The following is a 20,325-nucleotide window of genomic DNA, read 5'->3' on the forward strand; positions in this document are numbered from 1 at the left end:
GGAGTAGGAAAATGGGAACTTTCTTTTCTTCTATTCTCTTTTCGTATGACTAGCTTTCCCCAAACTCCCATCCTGTTTCCTCGTCTTGCCCCCCTAGATGTAGGGTGTGCACTAGAATCCAGGAGTGGGGTGGCTACTGCTTTCTCCCTTGTCCTCCTTGGTCCTGCCACTACTGAAGAACATAAGTTTGCTGAATTTTTATTTTAGTAAATATGCACAGCTGTAACAAATACTTGGCTACAAAGTAGTGCTCATTTTTGTATCAATGTGAATGCATAAAAGCTGAAATAGCTGCATGGGTCACTAATAATGTTTGTGTGCTGTCTTACGTGAAAAAGCAGAAAAACTTTATAGAAATACCTCATGCAACTGCAGTGTTTAAAAGACCAAACATGTTTTTTTTTTTACCTCTGATTCTGCACTATAAAGCTGTCGCTCTCGCTTATCTAGATCTCTCAAGGTTTTCTGAAGTTGTTCTTCCAAAACAGTGTATTCTGCTACCTTAAAAAAGATTACTTTTTTTAGTCTTTTCCTGCAATAAAAATAATCTTTTAGGGAAGTAAAGAATCTAAATTTTAAAACTTTTTTCAATTTTGTTATGATATAAAATACGTGCAATATTAGATTCAGAACTGTATTATATAAAATAAGTCTCCAAGTCTTCATGATGAAGTTATGGCAGAAATCCTTTACTTCTAATACAATACAGGCTCAGACTTATGAACAGGTTACCATGAACTAGTTGATCTGTAGAGAAAATGCTTTTTGACCATGCAAGTGAAAAGCAATTAAAGAGCCCCCAAAGAAAGAAAACTAAACTAAAAGATTTATAACAAGGATTCTGTCCAGATATTATTACAAAAGGTAGACAACAYAGAAGTTTCTAATTGAACACTAAATGACATGTACCACCAGTCTTTGCTTTGAAATGAAGTAAATCAAATAGTTTCTATCATTACGGGCAACCTTACATTTTTTTGTATTCTTAGGGCTAGGAACATAAATACTGATACACATACTGTTATGACAACCCCTTTGTTTTATCTTTTAGTTACTAAATATCTTGTTTGATTTCATAGCAGTCTGGTATTTATGATGAGACTTTTAGTGATTATAAGAATTAGTTTCTTACCTTTTTCTTCACTAATGCTTCTCTCTCTTTATCTCTTTTCTTCCATTCTTCTGCAAGTGCTTGCATATGGGCCATTTCTTTCTTTTTAAGCTTTTAAAAGCAAAAAAACCAACACCCTCCAAATGGTCGAAAGCACAAAGCTAGTTATCAAGAAGTTAGAAACTCTCAGAAATATAAGAAGCTACCAGAAACCACATTTTCCTAGATCCATATAGCATGTTTTAGCATGTGCAGACCTTATAGAGAAAGTTGCAACTATAAAGGAGAGAGCACTGAGAGAATTAAGCCTTGAGTAGTGAAATAAAAAAGAAAACTTTAAATTTAACACACTGACATACTGTAACTCAAGGTTCAGTTCTGATATTGAAACATCCTCTATTTAATTATGCTCAATAGCATAATATAGCATACTTCTAACATACAATATTAAAAACTAAGATGCAAAGTCAGCCTAAATTTGAGAAGAATATCCTAATTAAATAGAAATTATAGTCTCAATATCTTTCAGAAAGAAATATGCGACCCTTTGTAAGAATGGCCAACTTCACTTTAAGAACAACATTCATAGTATAAACAGAATTACTTCAACAGTGGAAAGACGACAGCAGATTTCGACTGAGAATAAAAGAAACATAACATTAGTATTTAATAGTAATAATCTGTATCTTGGGTTTCTATTACATTCATAAGTTGAGGGGAATATTCTGTATTTTAATTCTTAGCGCCTATTTCAGTCACTTAATAAACAGTAAAGAGTTGGCATTTTTCCTTAAGACTATGGAAAACATCTCTTAAGTTTATATATTCTGCACAAGCCATAGCATTTCTTTTTWGAAAGAGTGGCAAAGTTCTAGAAAAAATAATTTGCAGTTAATATGCCTCCCGCTAATTTTGCTAAAGCTTCTCCAAGAAGTCCTGCAATATAGAAAATAGAAGGAAAAAAAGACTAAAAACCTGATTTTCAAAAATGTCTTCTTGCATTTCCTTCCACATTTCTAATTCCAGTGCTGCTTTGTACTCAAGAGTTTCTCGAGGTTCTGGCTGGATTTCTGGAGCACGAGGCTGAGGGACATGCTGCTGTTGACCAGCACCTACACACTGATCGTAACAACAATGGACTTTTTTTAATTAGAAATCTTTTCAATGAGCTTTTCAACTTTTCAATTAAACGTTAAAGGGAAAGTATAAAATTAAGAGAAAGTTTACTTGAGAAGAATCCGACACCAGAACTTCATGCATTTTCACAAGCCCATAGTCTTCCAAAGCGATGGTATAAGAAAGCTCTGCTATTCTGTTACTTGACCTATAAATAGCATCAGACATTATTTTAATAAAGACTGTCCTAAAAATATAAAAGGTTAATTATAAGGTGACATGCAAAACAGCAAAGTTAAAATGTCGAAAGGTTTCATGTAAGAGACTCTTTGAAAGCAGCTGCCTAACTGAGAGCCTTAGCATGTTCTCCCATATATATTTTTAATTTAAAGATGAGTTTACAGATCTACAATAGGTTTATGATCCATGACAGTTTCAGTAGTAGTTAAAAGCCTTCTGCTCTAAAAGATGCGCTTGTAATTGGGACCCTATTTAACTAATAGCTTACAATAGTAAACGCATGTTTGTAACGAGAATGTTTCAGAAGTTTTACCTGGTCTTATATCTAACAAGTAGTACCGTTGATAGCATTTTGCTGCTGAATTCATTCTGAGATATTCAATGAAATTCATCAGTCCTACTTTTTTAAAGAGTGTTAAACATCTTTTAAAAACTATCCACAACTTTTATTATGGATTACTTGTCTAGATTAGTTAACCATAACATAGTAAATCACTTCAGATATCATTTGTGCTAAGCCGTCCAYGGATCCCTAAAAACACATTTCTAGAAGCTTCAGAACAGAAGACTGACAACTTTAAACCACTTAGTCTCTTATGGTAAATATCTGTTTTAGTACAGCAGTAAAGAGTYCAGTTAAGAGTGAAATATTTTTCAAATCTGTGTTCTAGAAACAGTTGCACTGTTTTAGTAGAACAGTTTGTCCCCAAGTGTCCTATCTCTGCAAACATGGACAAAATGCAGTAGAACAAAGGTAATTTTCTGCTTAGAAAGATATTAAGAGAAAGAATACACATAGAAATCACGCAGCTGAGAGTTACTACTACTCTAATGTGAAAGCACACTGTAGAATAGATCTGTAATAGGTCAGAAGCAACACTATGGTTTCAGCTATAACTGCACACTGATGTAAAGACAACTACTCAATCATTTAAAGCCTGCAAGCTATAGCATCAGATATCAAGTAGTCTGCAACAAAAGGTTGCAGAAATTACTGCGGCTTTGACTTCCATGTAATTTTTCTGTCCCAGCAGGTATAAAAGGAATTAGAGCATGACCATTTTTATTACATCAACTAATAGAAGACACTAAAATATTTTTAGAGGACTGCAATCTTCTACACTGTTATTTCAGAGATAAAAATGACTAAATTTGTACCATACATAAATTAAGATAAATTACTGCATAAATTTCTTAATACCTTCTATTTTGTACCGATAAAAAAAAAATAAAATTCAAGGCAAGGCCATTCAGAAATAGGAGTTATTGAAAGCCAGTTTAACATATTAGTGTATAAAGAATGTTAGCCCAAAAAGAGCAAAGCTAAAAATGTATCAGCATAGCAAAATGTCTAAAGCTAATTATATTTGAGAATGCCATCTAGTGGTTATTAAATTTTGTGCAAACACAGGTCTCATTTTAACAGTAACTCTTCCTCTTTAGAGAAGCAAAGTTTAACATCTAGTGAAATCATAAAGCATGACTCTTCAYAGGATTAGGCCATGTTATCTTCCACATAATAAAAATTCCAGCAAAGTCAATATTCTACTTAGGAGAGAGGGAATGTATCGGTTTGTGTCAGTCCCCTGATTTTTGCTCCCCATCTCCCACAAAAATCTAAGTTTGATTTAATTTAAAAGCTTGCAAGTTTAAACATAATTTTCAAAATACATACTAGGAAAAAAAAATAAATAAAGCAAAAACTAAACAGGACTTCCTTCAAATGAAAGCAACCCACTTCATGAGATTATAAATTTCTATTAATTCGACAGTACAGTAGAAACGCACAATCACTATTTTGTTTTGCTATTCATTTTTGGTTTCTCATTCTCTAAAACTTCTAGTACAACAGTAAGATTATTTGTAAATGTGTTTGAAATAAGTATTTATGTATTGACAGAAATATCTATGTTATAACTTTCAAGGGTTTTGCAAAACAACTCTTTTACACAAAAAGACTAACAGGAACCCTAGCTGTGATTTTGCTGACATGCAACTAGTCAACAWTTTTTTTTATATGCTTATTTTCAGATTCTATCAAGCAAGTTAGGAGAGTTTAAAGCAATTCCTAAATCATGAAAAATCTATACAACAARTGTCCTCATTTTGTCTGCAGCAGGGSTATCGGTGCATCTGTGTGACTGGAACACATGCCTTTCAAGAATGGCTCAATTTTTCAAGTTAGAAACATTTTTCAAATCAGAGAAAAAAAAGTAAACAGGAAGAGCTTGTCCCTTTTTCAGGAAGACAATAAACAAACAAATCTTCAAAACAAGCTACAGAGTAGGTAATTTTTGAAAAAAAACTTTTACCCTTGCGCTGCTGTGATACTGATTGTTTCATTATAGATCTGGCGCCAGCACTGTTCACCATTAGCCCCCAGGAACCGAGTTTTTTCTGAAGCCAAAACATTTGAAAGCTGAAGTCTTGCAACCCCTAGAAGCAAGTCTTTGGCTATTTTGTCCTTGTGCCACAATTCAACAAGCAGGGGTAACCTAAAACAAAARAATGATTTTAGTGGCAACCATCAATACGGAAGAAGGACACATTCCTTTTCCTTTGGGACAAGGACATCCCCTTCTAAATGTATCTTCCCAAATCCACATTGGTCACAGGTGCCAAACAACAACATGGGCTTACTCCCTCTCATTCAGAGGGGAATGAGACCAACTCCCAGCTTTGTACCTTCTCTATCACTTTAGTCAGGTCAGCATTCCTTCTTTTGGTTATTAGAGGGGAACAATACTGCAGTGAAAATGATTGATTGATTGAATGGAGATCTCCATTTATGAATACGTACAAATATGGTCTAGTCACTGCCACTCACAGAATTTCTCTCCTTTGCCTTTTCTTTCAAAATACCACTGTTCTGATTATTACTTTATTCCATGTCTTAATCACCTATCAACAGCTAGTGGAATTATCTCTAGATAATGTGGAATTATTGGGCCACAACCTTCAGTGTACTTAACTCTCTTAGCACCTACTGTATTTCAAAAATACCAGATAGTCAAATATTGAAAAGAAAAAAATAAACAAAACTATCTATTTCAATAGAAATAGAAGTACTTTGTTAAAGTAATTGATCAACTTCTAATTTAAGAACATAGAGCAATAGCATCACCTGTTTTGGTAAGCAGTAATCCCTATGTGAATCAGTACTCATGGACAGGAGCAGGAGTTCTAGAATCCTTGTCTTTAAACCAGTACCATACGAAYTGGAAAAACAGTGTTAATTTTTCTTTGTCATTAATGCTTGAATTTTTTTTTAACTAAATTCTCAAACTGAACTGAAGATCTTAACTAAAAGATTTGAACCTGTGATAAAACCAGAGATTAAAAACCTTCAACGTAATTAAGATAAAAAGTAGTAAGTTGTCACCTGAAGAAGGTGTCTTGAAGCTGATGAGGTGTTGTTGCAAAATCAAATGCACAGTAGGATTGGGGAAGAAAAACTTCCATATTCTTTCTGATTTCTACAGGCGGGTTTGTCATTATAGGTGCTGCACTACCAAAAAAGGGATAAGAGTACCTAACAAAAAAMCAGAAAATATTCAAAACAACAAATATATACTTTTTTCTTATACTTGTACAACAGRAAAACCAAATTAGAAGTCTTATTGGGGTACAACTTGTTATGGAAGTTGCATAAATATWTCCAACAGTGGAATTTTGCTCTCAAACGTTCAAATATTTTTATTTACTTTGGCACCGATCCAGTATCACCTACATTTGTTGTTACTTTGATGAAAAAGTTTTAACAATCTATGCTGACATTCAGGACCATGGGAGTTAATCCTTGTTTAATTAAAAGTTCTATTTCTCATTCTAAATAAAAAATTGTGGAGGAAAGAATACTATACTCAGATGTAGATAACTATATAAAAGCATTTAATTAAAAGAAGTAAATATAAATTTACTTACAACTAACACTATCTGCATGGTTTAACAAGAAGTAACTGATAACCAAGTACACTTTTACCCAGTGTCAGAACTGAAACTTGGTTATCAGAAGTCAGGTAGCTTTTCTGATATGATTTACCATGTGGCCTGATAAACAACACTATTGGCACAACTCAGTGAATGATAAAATTACAAAGGGGAAGCCAAAAACTTTTTGAACTGGCCTTGCTATCAGAACAAAAAAAGAAAATAGAACTATATTCTTAAACTGATGTTGTCAACTGATTAATCAATAATGCTGTATCAGTTGCTGCCACTTATAAAATTCCATACTTCAACTGCTTCTGTAAATATCATTTAAAGAGTTGGTTTAGACCTGAATGAAACAATGCTCCAGATGTGCAGTGAAAATGCAACTGATCAGAAATCCTAGMTTTGAAGGGTTTCACAATTTCTCTCTTCAATTTCTTGCCATACTCATCACTGATTGAAAAAGAAAATGTAATGTGAAACAGCAACTAACATAGTGGTGACAACTGCTCTGAACCACTGAATTCACATGTATCATCGATCACTGATACTCTCTAACAGTAGAACTTTTGTTTGTTTTGTTTTAGGTCTTCCTTAGAGTTTAGGACCAAGAGTTCACTGATGTAGGGATGGTCTTGTTTGCTTGTTTAGCAAAAAAAGAAAAAAAAAAGAAAAAAAAAAAGTAAAATTTCTGTTTACTGGAAATGTAAAAAATTAACTGAATATAGAGATGCTGACTTCAATGTTTTTATTTTTATTGATATTTCATCCTTTTAGTTCTTATTCCTCCGTATCTGTGTCTCACCTTCAGAGACTAATGCCTCACCCTCCTCCCTGCCAACATCTGCYTATGCTTCAGAAATGATCTCATACTTCTCGTTCACATTAACAGGAAGYAACATAATCAAACTAATCTCTAAGCAATTGTTCCAAACTAACAGGTGAAGCTTGCTGCTTTTGCTTCAAACACACAAAGCTYATGTATCTAAATGCTTTTCTTCCTTGTAATGTCCTAAGTCAATCTAGTAACAAATGCTATTTCTTCCTAATAAGGTTTGCCTCTGGTATRCAGAGACCATCCAAAAATCCCTAGCACTACCTCTCAAAATGATACTTCAGTGGTTCCTCCCGTTAAGGCTGAAGTGTGCTTCCTTTAGATTCAGTATCTCACACAAAGAAACAAGTTTATCTGTAGCTTACTAAAACACAACAACCAGCTCTGTGGAGACACAGAAGCTACAGAAATCACTCCTTCAATTAGCCTGAAAGGTAGCCAGAAAGCGAGGTAACGAGTAATATTCCTTTTCCTCTAATGGCTGAATAGTGCTCTGTATTGCCTGGGCTCTGATACTCAAGTGAGAGAGAATAAAAATTCCAATGCAGGCAAAGTGTTATGCATTACCTTTAATGCTACAATTCTTGAGTGATGAACTAGTTGAACACTTCAAAATGTTTGGCTACTGAAAAGCAGCTATGTGAAGATAAAAAGCATCAGGCAGCATGTTGCTGTGAATGTCAAGTTCAAATTAGGTGGGTTTTGTATTAAAGAATGCTATTACTGCCAAGAATAAGATCAACCAAAATAAATCATACCTTAAAATGCAATTTACTGGAAACCCAGCTTCCAGACCATGTATACTTCGTAAATCTATTGAAAAGCAAAAATGGTGAGAGGCTGCTGGAATGACAATTTTCTGTGCTGAAGCAGGCTCAGAAGAACTTGATGCACCCACAGGGTTGGACTGAGATACAGCTGCTGGAGCATTGTCAGCTAAAAACACAATAAAGAGATTTGTGCATGTGTTTTTACGATTTTTTTTAATAATATATTACAGATGTGCCTCACATTTTAAATRCAAGTATATACAAGATGGTTACCTAAAGACTTCTATTCCTTCTAATAWAAGTTAATACTAAATATGAAAGCTATTCATTCCACCTGTATATTGCTGCTTTAAACAACAACAAAAAAAAACTTTACAGAAGACTATTTTTCTCATTATCTTTTATTTTTAAAGCTATGTAAATATCTATTGTTGGAAAAAAATTATATAAACATCTAAAATATTCAGTTCTGCAAAGGAATGCTGCAGGATTTTAGTCTTCCATTTCAACAGTTTGTTTAACTGTTCCTAGACGACTTGAGTGCACACAGAAGAAGCTGGCTTCCAGAAAATAATTTGTACTAACTTAGTTTGCTTTGAATTAACCTCTTTTACTTGAGCCTGGAMAGACAGAGCACCAAGTCAATTACACTACCTCAAGTGAGGACGCTGCGATTTCTGTTCCAAAGCTGAAGGTTAACTATTGAAAGAAAAACTGAAACTCTATAGCTAGATCTGTAAATAGCACATCTGTTCATCAAAAACACTTATTGCTATAGCCATTTTATAAGCAGGAAACAGAAGCTACAGTGAGAGTAAGCAGCCTGTTCATTTGCATCAAGTTAGTCAGAGAAGTCATCCAACCTTCTAAAGCCCTTATGCTGGTGCCTCAACCTCCAATTGTGCCTTCAAAGAACAACAAGTCAAACTAAGTTTTACAGACAAGGTCTCTGAAAGGCAGCCTCCAAAACTGTTTAAGACTGTAAAGCACAGAGGCAAAAAAACCTGTCAGAGAAACACTCCATTGTCTTTTATAACTGCTAGCTGTTCTAATGGTCTTTCTTCATAGTCATCTCATGTGTTTCAGCTATTATCATTAAAAAAAAATACACTGTTGCTAGTATTGGCAATTCAGTTTTTCTGATGGTGAAAAAAAAAAAAAACACTCCATAAACTAACAGTAAAAATATTTAAAAATGAAAAATTACTTCAGTATCATCTAGTCAGCATAACATAGGAATGAATTTAAATAATTTTCAGCCATTTCAGGTAAAAATTAATGTCACTGAATTGCTTTGTGTAATTCAATGGCTGGATAGAAATTTAAGACATATGAATACAAAACCGCAAGCAGTCTACAGTTAAAAATGAATCTAAGCTATCTGAATCTATTCAAATTCCATTCAACATACTAATTTTGAAAAAAATATTTTGCATTACTTTGCAGCTCTGACAGTAAAGGTGACTTTGCTCTGCTTTGGGATTTGMAAACTGGTAGCTCTTCAGAGTACTGTTTGTTAACTTCTTTGCAAGGCTCAGCCACCAGCCCTGAAAGATAATTGTGAAATGATAATGTTTTTCATCTTGCTAAGGCATAGAGAGCTACTAAAACAAAACAAAAATCAAAAAGCAAGAGATTCAAATTTATTGCTGCGATCRTAACATTTTTTCTTTATATGTTCTTGATATGTTTCATATAAAGGGCTTAATCCTTGCTTACATAAGGGCTATTCTGATTAAATGAAATTTGTCTGAATTAGGAGACAATCTGTGGGAGCAAGTCTTAAGATACGGATTTTTCTTTACAGAACTGGTCCTATATAGGACCAATCTCAAAAAAACAGTAATAGAAGTAAAATTAGAAAATAACCATTCAACTTTCTTTGCTAAACCTTACTGAAGATAAAGCTAAGAAATACATTCTCTCCTCAGAGTTTTACTCTTTGATTATAGTATTTCTTCCCTTTCATCTTCGTTACTCCTCATCTTCCCCCCCGACCTGGCCCTTCAGTTAACATCAAACAAGCAAAAGCCTTAGAATAGCTCTGTGGGTTATCAACWCCCTGTGTCCTACAACGGGATTAATGTTAAAACAAAGAACAGAAAACCCCCACCTGCTTGTCTTTGTCCAGGAATTTACACAGTACAAATGTTTTTGTATTCRTAATTGATTATGCCACCTCCTAGAGAAAGGCCCTTAAAAATTTTCATCTTGCACTTAAAAATCCTGCATTTCCTCTACCTTCCTACTTAATAAATMTGAATGCTGGATCATTTCATCTTTTCTTCAGACAAATCATTTTCTTCATGATTTTGTACTGAACCTCCCCATTCTCAAATTCAGAAAATTCAAAACACTTYTGGTATTATATTTCAAGCTGCTGACCATCCATGTCACTTTGTTATCTATGCAGTCTGGCTCTTCCAATTGTTTTAAATAACTACCACATTCAAAATACATTACTTGCTCTCCCACTGTTAATTTTTCCACATAMATAGTTCTTACTTGCCTAAAACACACATCTGTGATTCAAGATTGAACTTTTGTAACTAGGGGGAAAAGTATATGCCACATACCGGTTTTATTTAGTTTTATGCCTTTGTCAGACTTAAGACTTTCCATTTCACTTTCTGTTGCTTCATCTTCTGTAGGAGAAGACTGGTCAGTATGAGAGGGGACATTCTGGTATCTCTGCTCCAAGCCCTCTGTTTTTCTTCTAGTAGGTGAAAGAACTTTGTTCTGTTGGTGTTCAGGTTCAGTTGGAGCATTTAAGGGGACGAAAGGCTGAATGAAATAATACGGTTTTCTTATTGATCATCTCTTGTATTGAAAAACTTTGTCTACAAAATTTTTATGGTTTGAGATTCTTTTTGAGATTATTTTTCTGGCACAGATAAAAATAAGGAAGCGAAAGGATGATTCATATAATGCAACTCATTCCTTCAGAGTTTTCTTTACATATTTAAGTGACAAATATGATTTAGAAATATATTTATGTATTTTTAAATGAAACTGTGCAACAGTATCTAAACCAAAAATAAATGTGAGCCATACCTGGGCACATAAGCTTTCCTTTTGCAGAACTATAGACACTCCAACAGTAGGAGMCATGTCCAAAGGCAACTGCGGCAGTTTTTGTTTAGCTCTATTTGGCGGAACAAGGATGAATGCTCCTTCTATTGCCACAGGGCGCTGATCAATCTCCACATTTCCTTTCTTCAACAGTCCAGACAGTGSTATTTCAGTGCTTCCAAGAGACTGGTCCCCACAGCAAAGATGGATCTGTATATATATAAAAGTGCTAGAAAATAACTGGTGTGTGTATTTCCACTTGAAATGTCTGAAACTGGACCACTGCTAGACGTAGCATAAAAATAATTATTAAAACCTGCATCCTTACCCTAATCCCTGTATGCTGAGAACAAGGGTTGGAGTAGTTAAAAAAAAAAAAAAGAGAGAGCTATGAAATTTCAATATTGAGCAGGTGGGGATTTCCCTAGGGCTAGCATAGTAGCAGATCACTGCATGCTACCTGTCAATGTTTTTTTCTGGATGACAAATTCAAAWTTTTAAGTGCTTTTAAAGGACAGTATGAATTGTATATGGTATAAGCATATAATATACACCATGGCAAGATACGGAAGAAAGAAAAAAATTTGAGTTATTTGAAAGTTCAGCCTGTGTGCATATATTTAGACTTCACTTTAATAGCAAGGGTTTCAGGAAATCAGCTTTGTTCTTAATTCCAACTGTTTCCTCCATTCACAGCTTAGTATATATATTATATATATTTCTCCTTGAAATGTACATGCCAATTTGATATTTCCTCAGATAAAAAAGGTCAGTTCTGCACCATTTTAGCAGATGAGATCAATTTATTCCTAATCTTTATATTTAATAGACTTTTTTAGAAGATGAAGACTTGACTGCTACAATGGTCCCGCTACCAATCTATCTAGCTACATATACCTCATTAACTTCATGAAGCCTAGTCAGAGGTCAGAGAAACAAAACTGTAAACAAACATGTGGATCTGACCTCATGACAAATACYGTTCTGAACTCTTCAAAATGAAAATGATGAAAAATAACACAGATGAAATATGTAAGTACATAATAWTTTGTATCAAGGCAACAGACTTAAAGAAAAATATTTAACATTGTGACATAAAATTATGAAACAAAGTTAAACAAAGCCTTTTTCTAAACTAGCAAACAATAACAAAGTTAAAACGGTCCATGTAAGTTTAAAGCCTATAATCTAGTACGGAGAAGGCAAAAAAGAACAGTTTTTAAAAGAGTCCAGATGCAAGACTTACATTCTATAACTATATATGTGCCTTATTTATCAACTAAAAACTCTATGCTGTTCTTAGTAAAATTGTCTCATTTTGTAATGAGTTAAATATGAGCCAGAAGCAGATTACCACAGAGATTTTAAATACTACCCAAGATARAGATAAGCAATATCCCATATCAAATATATATGGCTAGAGTTTAATTTAAAAATTAATATTTGGCAGCTAAGAAATTAAAAAYAAACAAACAAAAAACAAATCCAGAACTCTCCTTTTATTCACAAACAGTGCTGATGGCAGTGAATTTGGAATCTCAGCAAGAGACTCCAGTGGCCTGAGCAGCTGCTGTGGGTAAGGTTATCACAGACAGCACAGAGCAGGACTGTGGCTTGCAGATGGTCTGAGTTCAGAGGAGGTCCCAGCGCTCAGAGCTGTCAAAGATGCTAAATTAGCCCACTGGAGGTTTCAGCAATACCTTTTGTCRTGAAGTGCAACTTTACCAGCTTGCTATAGCTGCCATATTAAAGAGACTACTCGCTCTGAGCTGAGAAACTTGCTAATAGGGTTTCCCTCATAATCAGTTTTGGTTTGCACAGGAAAAATAATTTTATATTTGGGCCAAAAATACTGTAATATTGTCTACCTTTGGAAATGGAAATTCCTTCCAGTTTCAGTATGAGGGGGGAAACTTATTTCATTTACATAATCATGTTTGAAAAGAAMCAGCTTACCTGCAGTTTTGACTGTGCACAGAGATAAACTTGGAGGACATCAGTTGTGCTACGTATTCGAACTGAAGCTCTTTCTGGCTCAAAGTTTGGATTAATTAAATCAGTGAAAGGTTCATTGGTGACATCATTTCCAAGTAATGAGTAGTAGAAGAAAAATTCAGGTTGTYGTTCCGGAAGCTTCATAGTACTAGGAACTAACTAAAAGAAGGGCAAAAGAAGAATGTCTCTTTTTCGTTAATATATAGTTACAGTAACCCTTAAGCATTAGCTTGGAAATTAAAGAGCTTAAATTGATGGCAAGCTTCAGAGCAGCTGATCTCAATCACAGCCYGCAGTACATTAATAAAAAATTAATAGAAATGCTTTTATATTATTACTCAAGCTGAATAAAAATCTTACTTCGCAAACAAACTACTAACTTTCAAAATGGGTCATTTAAAATTAGCTGCAAGATGTATCGGCATCAAGGGCTGTAATAATGTCAAATATTTAGTGAAGTCAGGCACTGTACGAATACTCAGAAATAAGCAGTGCCTTTACAAAATATTTGTAGTTTAAATAAACAAWGCAGTTTAGACATCAATATAATCATATAATAATATAATCATATAATATTTTATTTAGTCACCTAAGTTATCAGAACAAACAGAATCAGAACTATTCCATCCCTTAGCTATTGCAACTCTAGGTTCAATGCTAAAAATGGCACAAGCTGCCCCAGAGTGATCACAGTTAAGTTTATTTCATAAAGACCTGTAATTCTGACATAGAAAATCTAAGCACTTCCTCTGAAGAGAGAGCATCATATGCTATGAGTTTCAGATCAAATAAAATCTGACTTGACATCAYGTCATACTTTCATAGTAACTTGGGCCTGCCCATAGTTTGAAATCAGATAGTGCAGAGAAACCCAACTGTATCAGTGCAGCACAGCAGAGTTGCAGCAGCTGAGGTCTCAAAGCTGAAAYAGTCACATTAGCATGGGACTTCATCCATGCTGGTAAGTCTTTCCCTTAGGTAGGATATGAAGCCTACCATTACCAGAGCTTACAGCTCTGAAACGYGTTTAATTTTAGTCAAGGTTTGGCATATGTGCACCACACTCCATTGAATACTAAGTTTTAATCAACCGTGTACTTCAATTCAAGCTTTAACAGCTGGACAACTGTAGCACTTAAGCTTAGCATACCTGTAACTACACTTGAAGAAACAGGGTGATTATATTTCATTGCTATATTCTAACCTTTATCTGAAAGATGGCTAAGCTTAAAACATACCTGAGATAGTGTACTTCTAGGAAAAAAAATCTATTTCTGCTGGAGAATTTTCCAGAAGATCTAGTGGCAAGGTTTTKTATTGGTTTACCCAATTTTAGGCCTTTGGTCATCACATACATATGGTAGTACTAGTATGTTATATACAGAAGAATGCAGTCAAATCTTAATTTCAATACCAGTTTTAATTCTAACTTTAGGCAAAGTGCTCCAGAGTAAAATTTGATGCTTTGAAGTCTTCCTCTTTCTCMCTGGAAAACAGCTGAGGTGGTGAAGTTGAGTCCTCTACAGACTTACTAATCCTGTCATTATTTTTACATTTTGAAGACTAGTTTATAAGATGAATTTTATATTGTCTGTACAGGCACCTTTTAGAGTAATGCATAATTTATAAAAGCATTACAATTTGATGTCCCAAAAGAATAATAATCTTTCACTTGTAATTTGAAATGTAGGCACTTAAAATTTTTTTTTTTTTAATTTAAAAATTAAAATTAATCTATATTAATTCAATAAGCAGACAAGACTATTTACTGCAGGAGACTTAAAAGATAACAAAAATTCTAAAGTAGAAACATGTCAGAATAGAAACGTAGCATAGTACTTCTTAGAAACTAAATGTAGCAATGAAACAAACCTGTTCTAGTTGTGTGGCAAATGCAATAGTTACAGACAGAACAAAGTAGTCTCTACAATACTCTGCTGGTCCAATTTGATGATAGCCTTCCTCTTCATTCAGGACYGCTACAATACTTTTAGGGTCCAGTCCAGAAAGAAGGGTGGATACTAAGAAAGGAGAAGGAAAAAGAGGTTGGGGGGGGGAGGAAAGGAAAATAAAAATAAAGACAGAGAAGCTTAGCATGATGTACTCATGTTTCTTTGTAATCATATAAAAAAAAAAGTTACCTTTATTTTTAATCTTCTTTTTACAAGTACAATACAAAGTTGAATGTTTAGTTCTATCACATTTCAGCATAAAAGTCTAAGCCTCTAATAATAGCTAAAAAGAAGTTTGTAAATTAATTTCAATTCAATGAGAACAGATCTGTTTTGAAGATAATGCTAGACAGAATGCTAGAATGCTAGTGTGTATTTTAATTTAGTATTACAATGATTATTAAAATCTGGAACTTAATTTCATTACACTGGATTCTAGTATGCTAGTTTCTCTGACTATGAGCGAGCATGATGTCAGCTGCTCCATGGTCACTATCCATCTCAAAGAAGTTAGCTTGCAAAAACCTAAGGTATTTCAAGTGCTGCCTACAACCTCTAATAGATCCAGCTCTAGCATGAGGTAAAAATATGTCACTAGATAGATCCTGTAGACCGGTTGACTCATGGCRAGTTCACTGTATCAAAGACTTTACATTTGCTCATCTAGATTTGCTCATCTGTATTTCTTCATCAGAGGATAAATACAAAGCCTCTTCAAGGGAATAYGCAATAATATGCAATATGCAAACCAGTTTGTACTGCCTAGCACTCAACACTTACGATTTGATACGTTTCACTAATTACTTTTGAGAGAAGCGTAGAATGGAATTCAGAAGTGGAATGAATCCCAGCAGTTAATCTAAAGGGGACCTAACCTCAAAAAAATATTATCAGCGTAATATGATTCAAGTATTGAACAGTTTACATTAGATGAGGAAAAAGATCATTTATTTGTTGGCCTGCTTTATAATATTCCAATACTTCATAACCTTCCAACTGCACTACTCTAGAATCACATCACTGGAAAAACATCCTATGAAGTTCTTCCTTTCTTATTTCTTTAGTTACAGAACTTTCCTGAGCCCTGAAATGTGACTAAAATGCCACTAGAAGTAGCTATGCATCTCCAGCTCCCTCAGTCTTAAAGATTGGCTAGTTTGCATCTTTGTCCAGCTGAAAGTCACACAGTTGTCAAAGTGAAGCATATTTATAAGAGTTTATACCCATCATGACAAGGTACATTAGTTGGCTGTAAATTATTTGTATAAGAAGTGCTATAACARTAAAATGCTCTTTGAGCTCAAACCAATACAACATTTGCAAAAGGTGCTATATTCTTCCTGCATAAGAAACACCTTTTATAATTAAAAGACAATGATATTTTTATTCTGCTACTTACCTTTCCCTTCTCTAGGAGGTGCCTCCTTTGCTTTAAAACCATCCACCACTGCTTTTGTATCAGTTTCCAACACAACACCTACTTGTATCTCAGATTTAAATTTAGTGTACTTGTTACTAAGTAAAGGATACCATTTTGGTGTCTACATAATTAAAAACAAAAAACAGAAATAAAAACCAAACACATTTAAAAAACAAGAAAAATCATAACATAATGATATATTAAGATAATGTTATATTAATAATAATGAATATTAAAATAAATTAATGATACATTAAAGAATAAATTTGCTCTTGCCTTTCTACCATATCACATAGGAAAGTACCTCAATAGGCATTTCAAAAAATGGTTCATTTTGACTAAGCTATTAGTATATTAACAAAGATCTATAGAATGATTCGCAGAAGAGCTGAAAATATTCTTTTCCACTGGCTTGCACATGAAACAAATCAGCAAGCAAAACATTCTATAAATTCGTAATTAAAAGAGAGAATCTTCTCTCTTCTCTGAGAGAGAACTTCTCTGAGAGAGAAGTTCTCAGCTGAAAGACTGCATAGGAAACAACAAGGATCACAAATCCTTAAGGTTTACAATGCCAAAATAAGAAACCAGGGTACTAGAAAAYCCAGGTATGTTTTGACCAAGTGGAACATAAGTCTAATTCATCAAAAGCCTATGTATATTACATTGATTCCACACTCTATTAAGAGGCTAGAACATGTAGCCCATTGAAGTCACATTCAGTCATCTAGTTTGTGTTTGAAAATTGTGTTTGGCTGAAGTATAACTTATGATCACCTAAGAAATCTTCTGAAGAGGCCCATTATTAAAGACTTCCTCTTTTTTTTTTTTTTGAAAAAGCCTAAAGTCTTTATTTGACAATGGACACTCATCAGTTACCCTGATAAATTTTCCAGGTGATTAAATCATGGCAAGTAAAATGTTTCTCACAAATATTTCATTTTTCAAATTCAAAAGTGTAAGAATTTTTAAAAAATCTCCATACTTAGTTTTTTCATTCTGTAGGAAGCAGCTTAAAATATTTCATCATTTAAATAAGATGAATACAAAAGCATTTTCATTTGTCATATATATGGACATATATGTTCTTTTATAGAAAATTAAGATCTTTCTTTTTAAAAAAAGAAGAGACTGAAATACGTGATCAAATAAAAGTTAGATTTCTTCAAAGACCCAAAAATTRCGTCCATTCCTTATATCAAGTTCTGTTGTACCTGTAAGAGAACTGTTGTCAAAACATCAATTACTAATATATTGAGAGCCAATAGTATACCTGTTTCTTTTCCTGGACAGCTCTTAAATCAAGTACAATATAGCCTATGTTCTCTTTAGTTGAAGTTACAGGATCCAACGCAAAACACTGGAGTTTGATAGGTGTGCGCTGCAGCCTGTAAGAATAACTCAGTTGAAATCAAAAATATAAACATAATCTCTGCAACTGCATTTAGCTCACAAAAGTAATTCACAAGTTTCAAGCATATTGACAATACAATTTTTTAAAAATTTGTTACATAACTAGTTCTAATAAGCCCGCAACTAACTTTACATCAAACTCCTAAAAATACAGCATTAAGTGAGACACAATTAACAAATCAGTAAGTTTTGTAAGAAAAAAAAGTAGCAACAAATAAATCCATTCTAATGGATACGAAATAGTTAGAGCAATTCACATAAAATTGGAATTTCATGTGTGAGGGCATTTAAAAAGTATGACTTATGTGAAAGATTTATGTAAACATACCTAGAAACATAGACAAAGTCTTTAGAAAAATGTCAAAGTGTACCTTATGCTTTCTCATGAGGTTATGAAGTTGCCCTTTTCAATTTCTTGACAAAGATATTTTCCAGTGGTTCGAGCAACAGCAGTTCTGCACAATTATTCATACACTTGCCATTGCTGAGAATGTAGCTTCCTAGTTTTGTACTTCTGCCATATTGAGCATACACAGGACAGAACCATAAWACCACATCCATATTTTTAGTGAGGACCAAATAACAGATATGGAAACTAAACTCAGTTTTTCAGCTCTTCTACTTGATGTCCTTAAAAATATTTTAAGTAGGCTTTTCAGGTTTGAAGTTAACTTAATTCTATTCTGTTTCATGACACAGTATAGACAAGAAAGCTTGAATTCAGTGTTTGACTTCAGTGTAACTAATTTGCTTTCAGATTTTTTTATAAATGAGGTAAATAGTCTTCAAATTGTTTAAACATCACTTGCTTTGCCACATACCACTTTTGTTTGTTGTGGCAACAATATGGTATGTCAGTGTACAGTTAAAAGACAGAAATCATATCTAACTAGCTGTAGAGACAAGAAAATTTATTTCCAAATCAAATTAACTTTATTTCACACTTAATTTTTAATGTTACCTGTGCTGATGAAGTGCTTTCCTATCAAGTTCCCAAGCTAATTCAGTGGCAAATTCAGGCTGATCAGTATGCTCTACAGGATCAGTAGCCAGCTGTTCACCGTCAAACTTCGCTTCAACTATTAGCATACGCTTTGGTCGTTTTGGAAAATAGCGCCCTGCAAAAATACACAGTATAATTACCACAACTTCACTGTGAAGAAAAAAAAAAGAAAAAAAAAAAAAAAAAAAAAAAAAATTACTTAATAAAAAAAAAAAAAAAAAAAAAAAAAGGCAATGTGTTTTTTCCTAACTACTTCTTGTTATTAGCAATTATTTACTACTTGACTGGAAGCATATGTCCTGGGTTCAATATAATTTCATATTTTCTTCAATAATTTAAGTGCCAAAACAAAGGGAACATACATGATGATGGTGGAAGGAGCTACACGCATTTTAGAGGACAAGATCTGACTTTAAATTAATCTTAACAACAGAACTGTTGTTAAGGTCAGAACAGTAATAGCACACACTTCAAAGAGAAAGGATTCAGCAAAGATACATTTGCACACACTCACTACACCTCAGCAAGCATAATCTGCACACATACAAGATAACAAATGATTAGCTCAGTAATCAAGTCAATACTAAGAGGGGTAATGGTGGATTCCTAATAAATAACATTGGAATAATGCAAAAAATACTGGGGACAGACAGGTGATGCTCTACTCAACRTTGTAAAGCATCATCCAGTTTGGGGTAGCACTTCAAGGAAGTTGTAAATAACTGGAAAGACTCCAGAGAGATGGTGAGAGTCTAGCCCATAAGGAAGAGCTAATGATGTTGGTTTCTTTGGCCTGGAGAAGAGATGACTAATGGGATGCACRACTTCGGCCTGCATAAAGGCTTCATTCAGTGGGAACGGTCACAAGCTATTCTCCATGTCCTCTGGGAAAGGCTGCGATAAGAGATTTAAATGACAGCAAAGGAGGCTTAGGTATTAGGAAAGAGTAACTTAAGAACAGTTAGAATTTTTCAGGAAAGCAAGGATGTTTTCACCATTCTTTTAAACAATATTTTGGGCAAACTGTTCCCCAAAACAAGCTGGGCAGAGCTGATCCACGCAACCGGGAATCACCCCGGTGCCGCCACACACACCGGGGACCGAGCCGACCTAGCGGCCTGCGAGCCGGGGGCGCCGCGAAACGCCCCACACCCGACCCGGCGCCGGCACTTCAGCACCACCGGCTCGTCCCGCGGTGCTGAAACGCGGCACCCCCCGCCCGCCACCTACCTTCCAGGACGGAGACCACAATCAGCAGCCGGTCGGCGGCTCTGGACACCATCTCCCCGCTCCGCCCGCTGCCGCTGCTCCGRGCCGCAAGGTGTGTGCGTGTGTGCGTGGGGGGGGAGGCGACGGCGCCACTCGCGGCCCTTCGGCGCCGCGGAGCCTTTAAACGCCAACCGCCGCCTCCCGCCGCACTTCCGCCTAGCAACGGCGGCGCCCCCGCGCGTCGCTTCCGGCCCTG

The 20,325-nt window shown here is 34.7% G+C and overlaps 1 protein-coding gene across 4 annotated transcripts in view; it reads right to left on the reverse strand.

Moving 5' to 3' along the window:
* CEP120 (centrosomal protein 120) overlaps positions 1-20,279 on the reverse strand; it is a 37,884-nt gene extending 17,605 nt beyond the window's left edge. For 2 of the 4 annotated variants that reach the window (XR_014895901.1, XM_085305423.1), the window contains exons 1-16: positions 20,091-20,220; positions 18,819-18,975; positions 17,718-17,832; positions 16,424-16,565; positions 14,945-15,093; positions 13,034-13,231; positions 11,060-11,287; positions 10,582-10,789; positions 9,445-9,552; positions 7,994-8,171; positions 5,850-5,999; positions 4,780-4,962; positions 2,339-2,435; positions 2,087-2,230; positions 1,133-1,222; positions 409-501 (exon numbers count right to left, since the gene is read on the reverse strand). Coding sequence is in view for 3 of the 4 variants with exons in the window: in XM_085305423.1 (XP_085161549.1) it covers positions 409-501; positions 1,133-1,222; positions 2,087-2,230; positions 2,339-2,435; positions 4,780-4,962; positions 5,850-5,999; positions 7,994-8,171; positions 9,445-9,552; positions 10,582-10,789; positions 11,060-11,287; positions 13,034-13,231; positions 14,945-15,093; positions 16,424-16,565; positions 17,718-17,832; positions 18,819-18,975; positions 20,091-20,142 (2,292 nt within the window). In the remaining variant the exon portion in view is untranslated. Of the gene's footprint in view, positions 1-408; positions 502-1,132; positions 1,223-2,086; positions 2,231-2,338; positions 2,436-4,779; positions 4,963-5,849; positions 6,000-7,993; positions 8,172-9,444; positions 9,553-10,581; positions 10,790-11,059; positions 11,288-13,033; positions 13,232-14,944; positions 15,094-16,423; positions 16,566-17,717; positions 17,833-18,818; positions 18,976-20,090 lie in introns of all 4 variants that reach the window. The other 2 variants (XM_085305424.1, XM_085305422.1) reach the window with 2 other exon arrangements.
* Between the last annotated feature and the right edge of the window lie 46 nt (positions 20,280-20,325).

The sequence above is a fragment of the Rhea americana genome, unplaced genomic scaffold, assembly GCF_003343005.1.
Source record: "Rhea americana isolate MKP2758 unplaced genomic scaffold, rheAme1 scaffold_22, whole genome shotgun sequence".
Taxonomy (NCBI): domain Eukaryota; kingdom Metazoa; phylum Chordata; class Aves; order Rheiformes; family Rheidae; genus Rhea; species Rhea americana.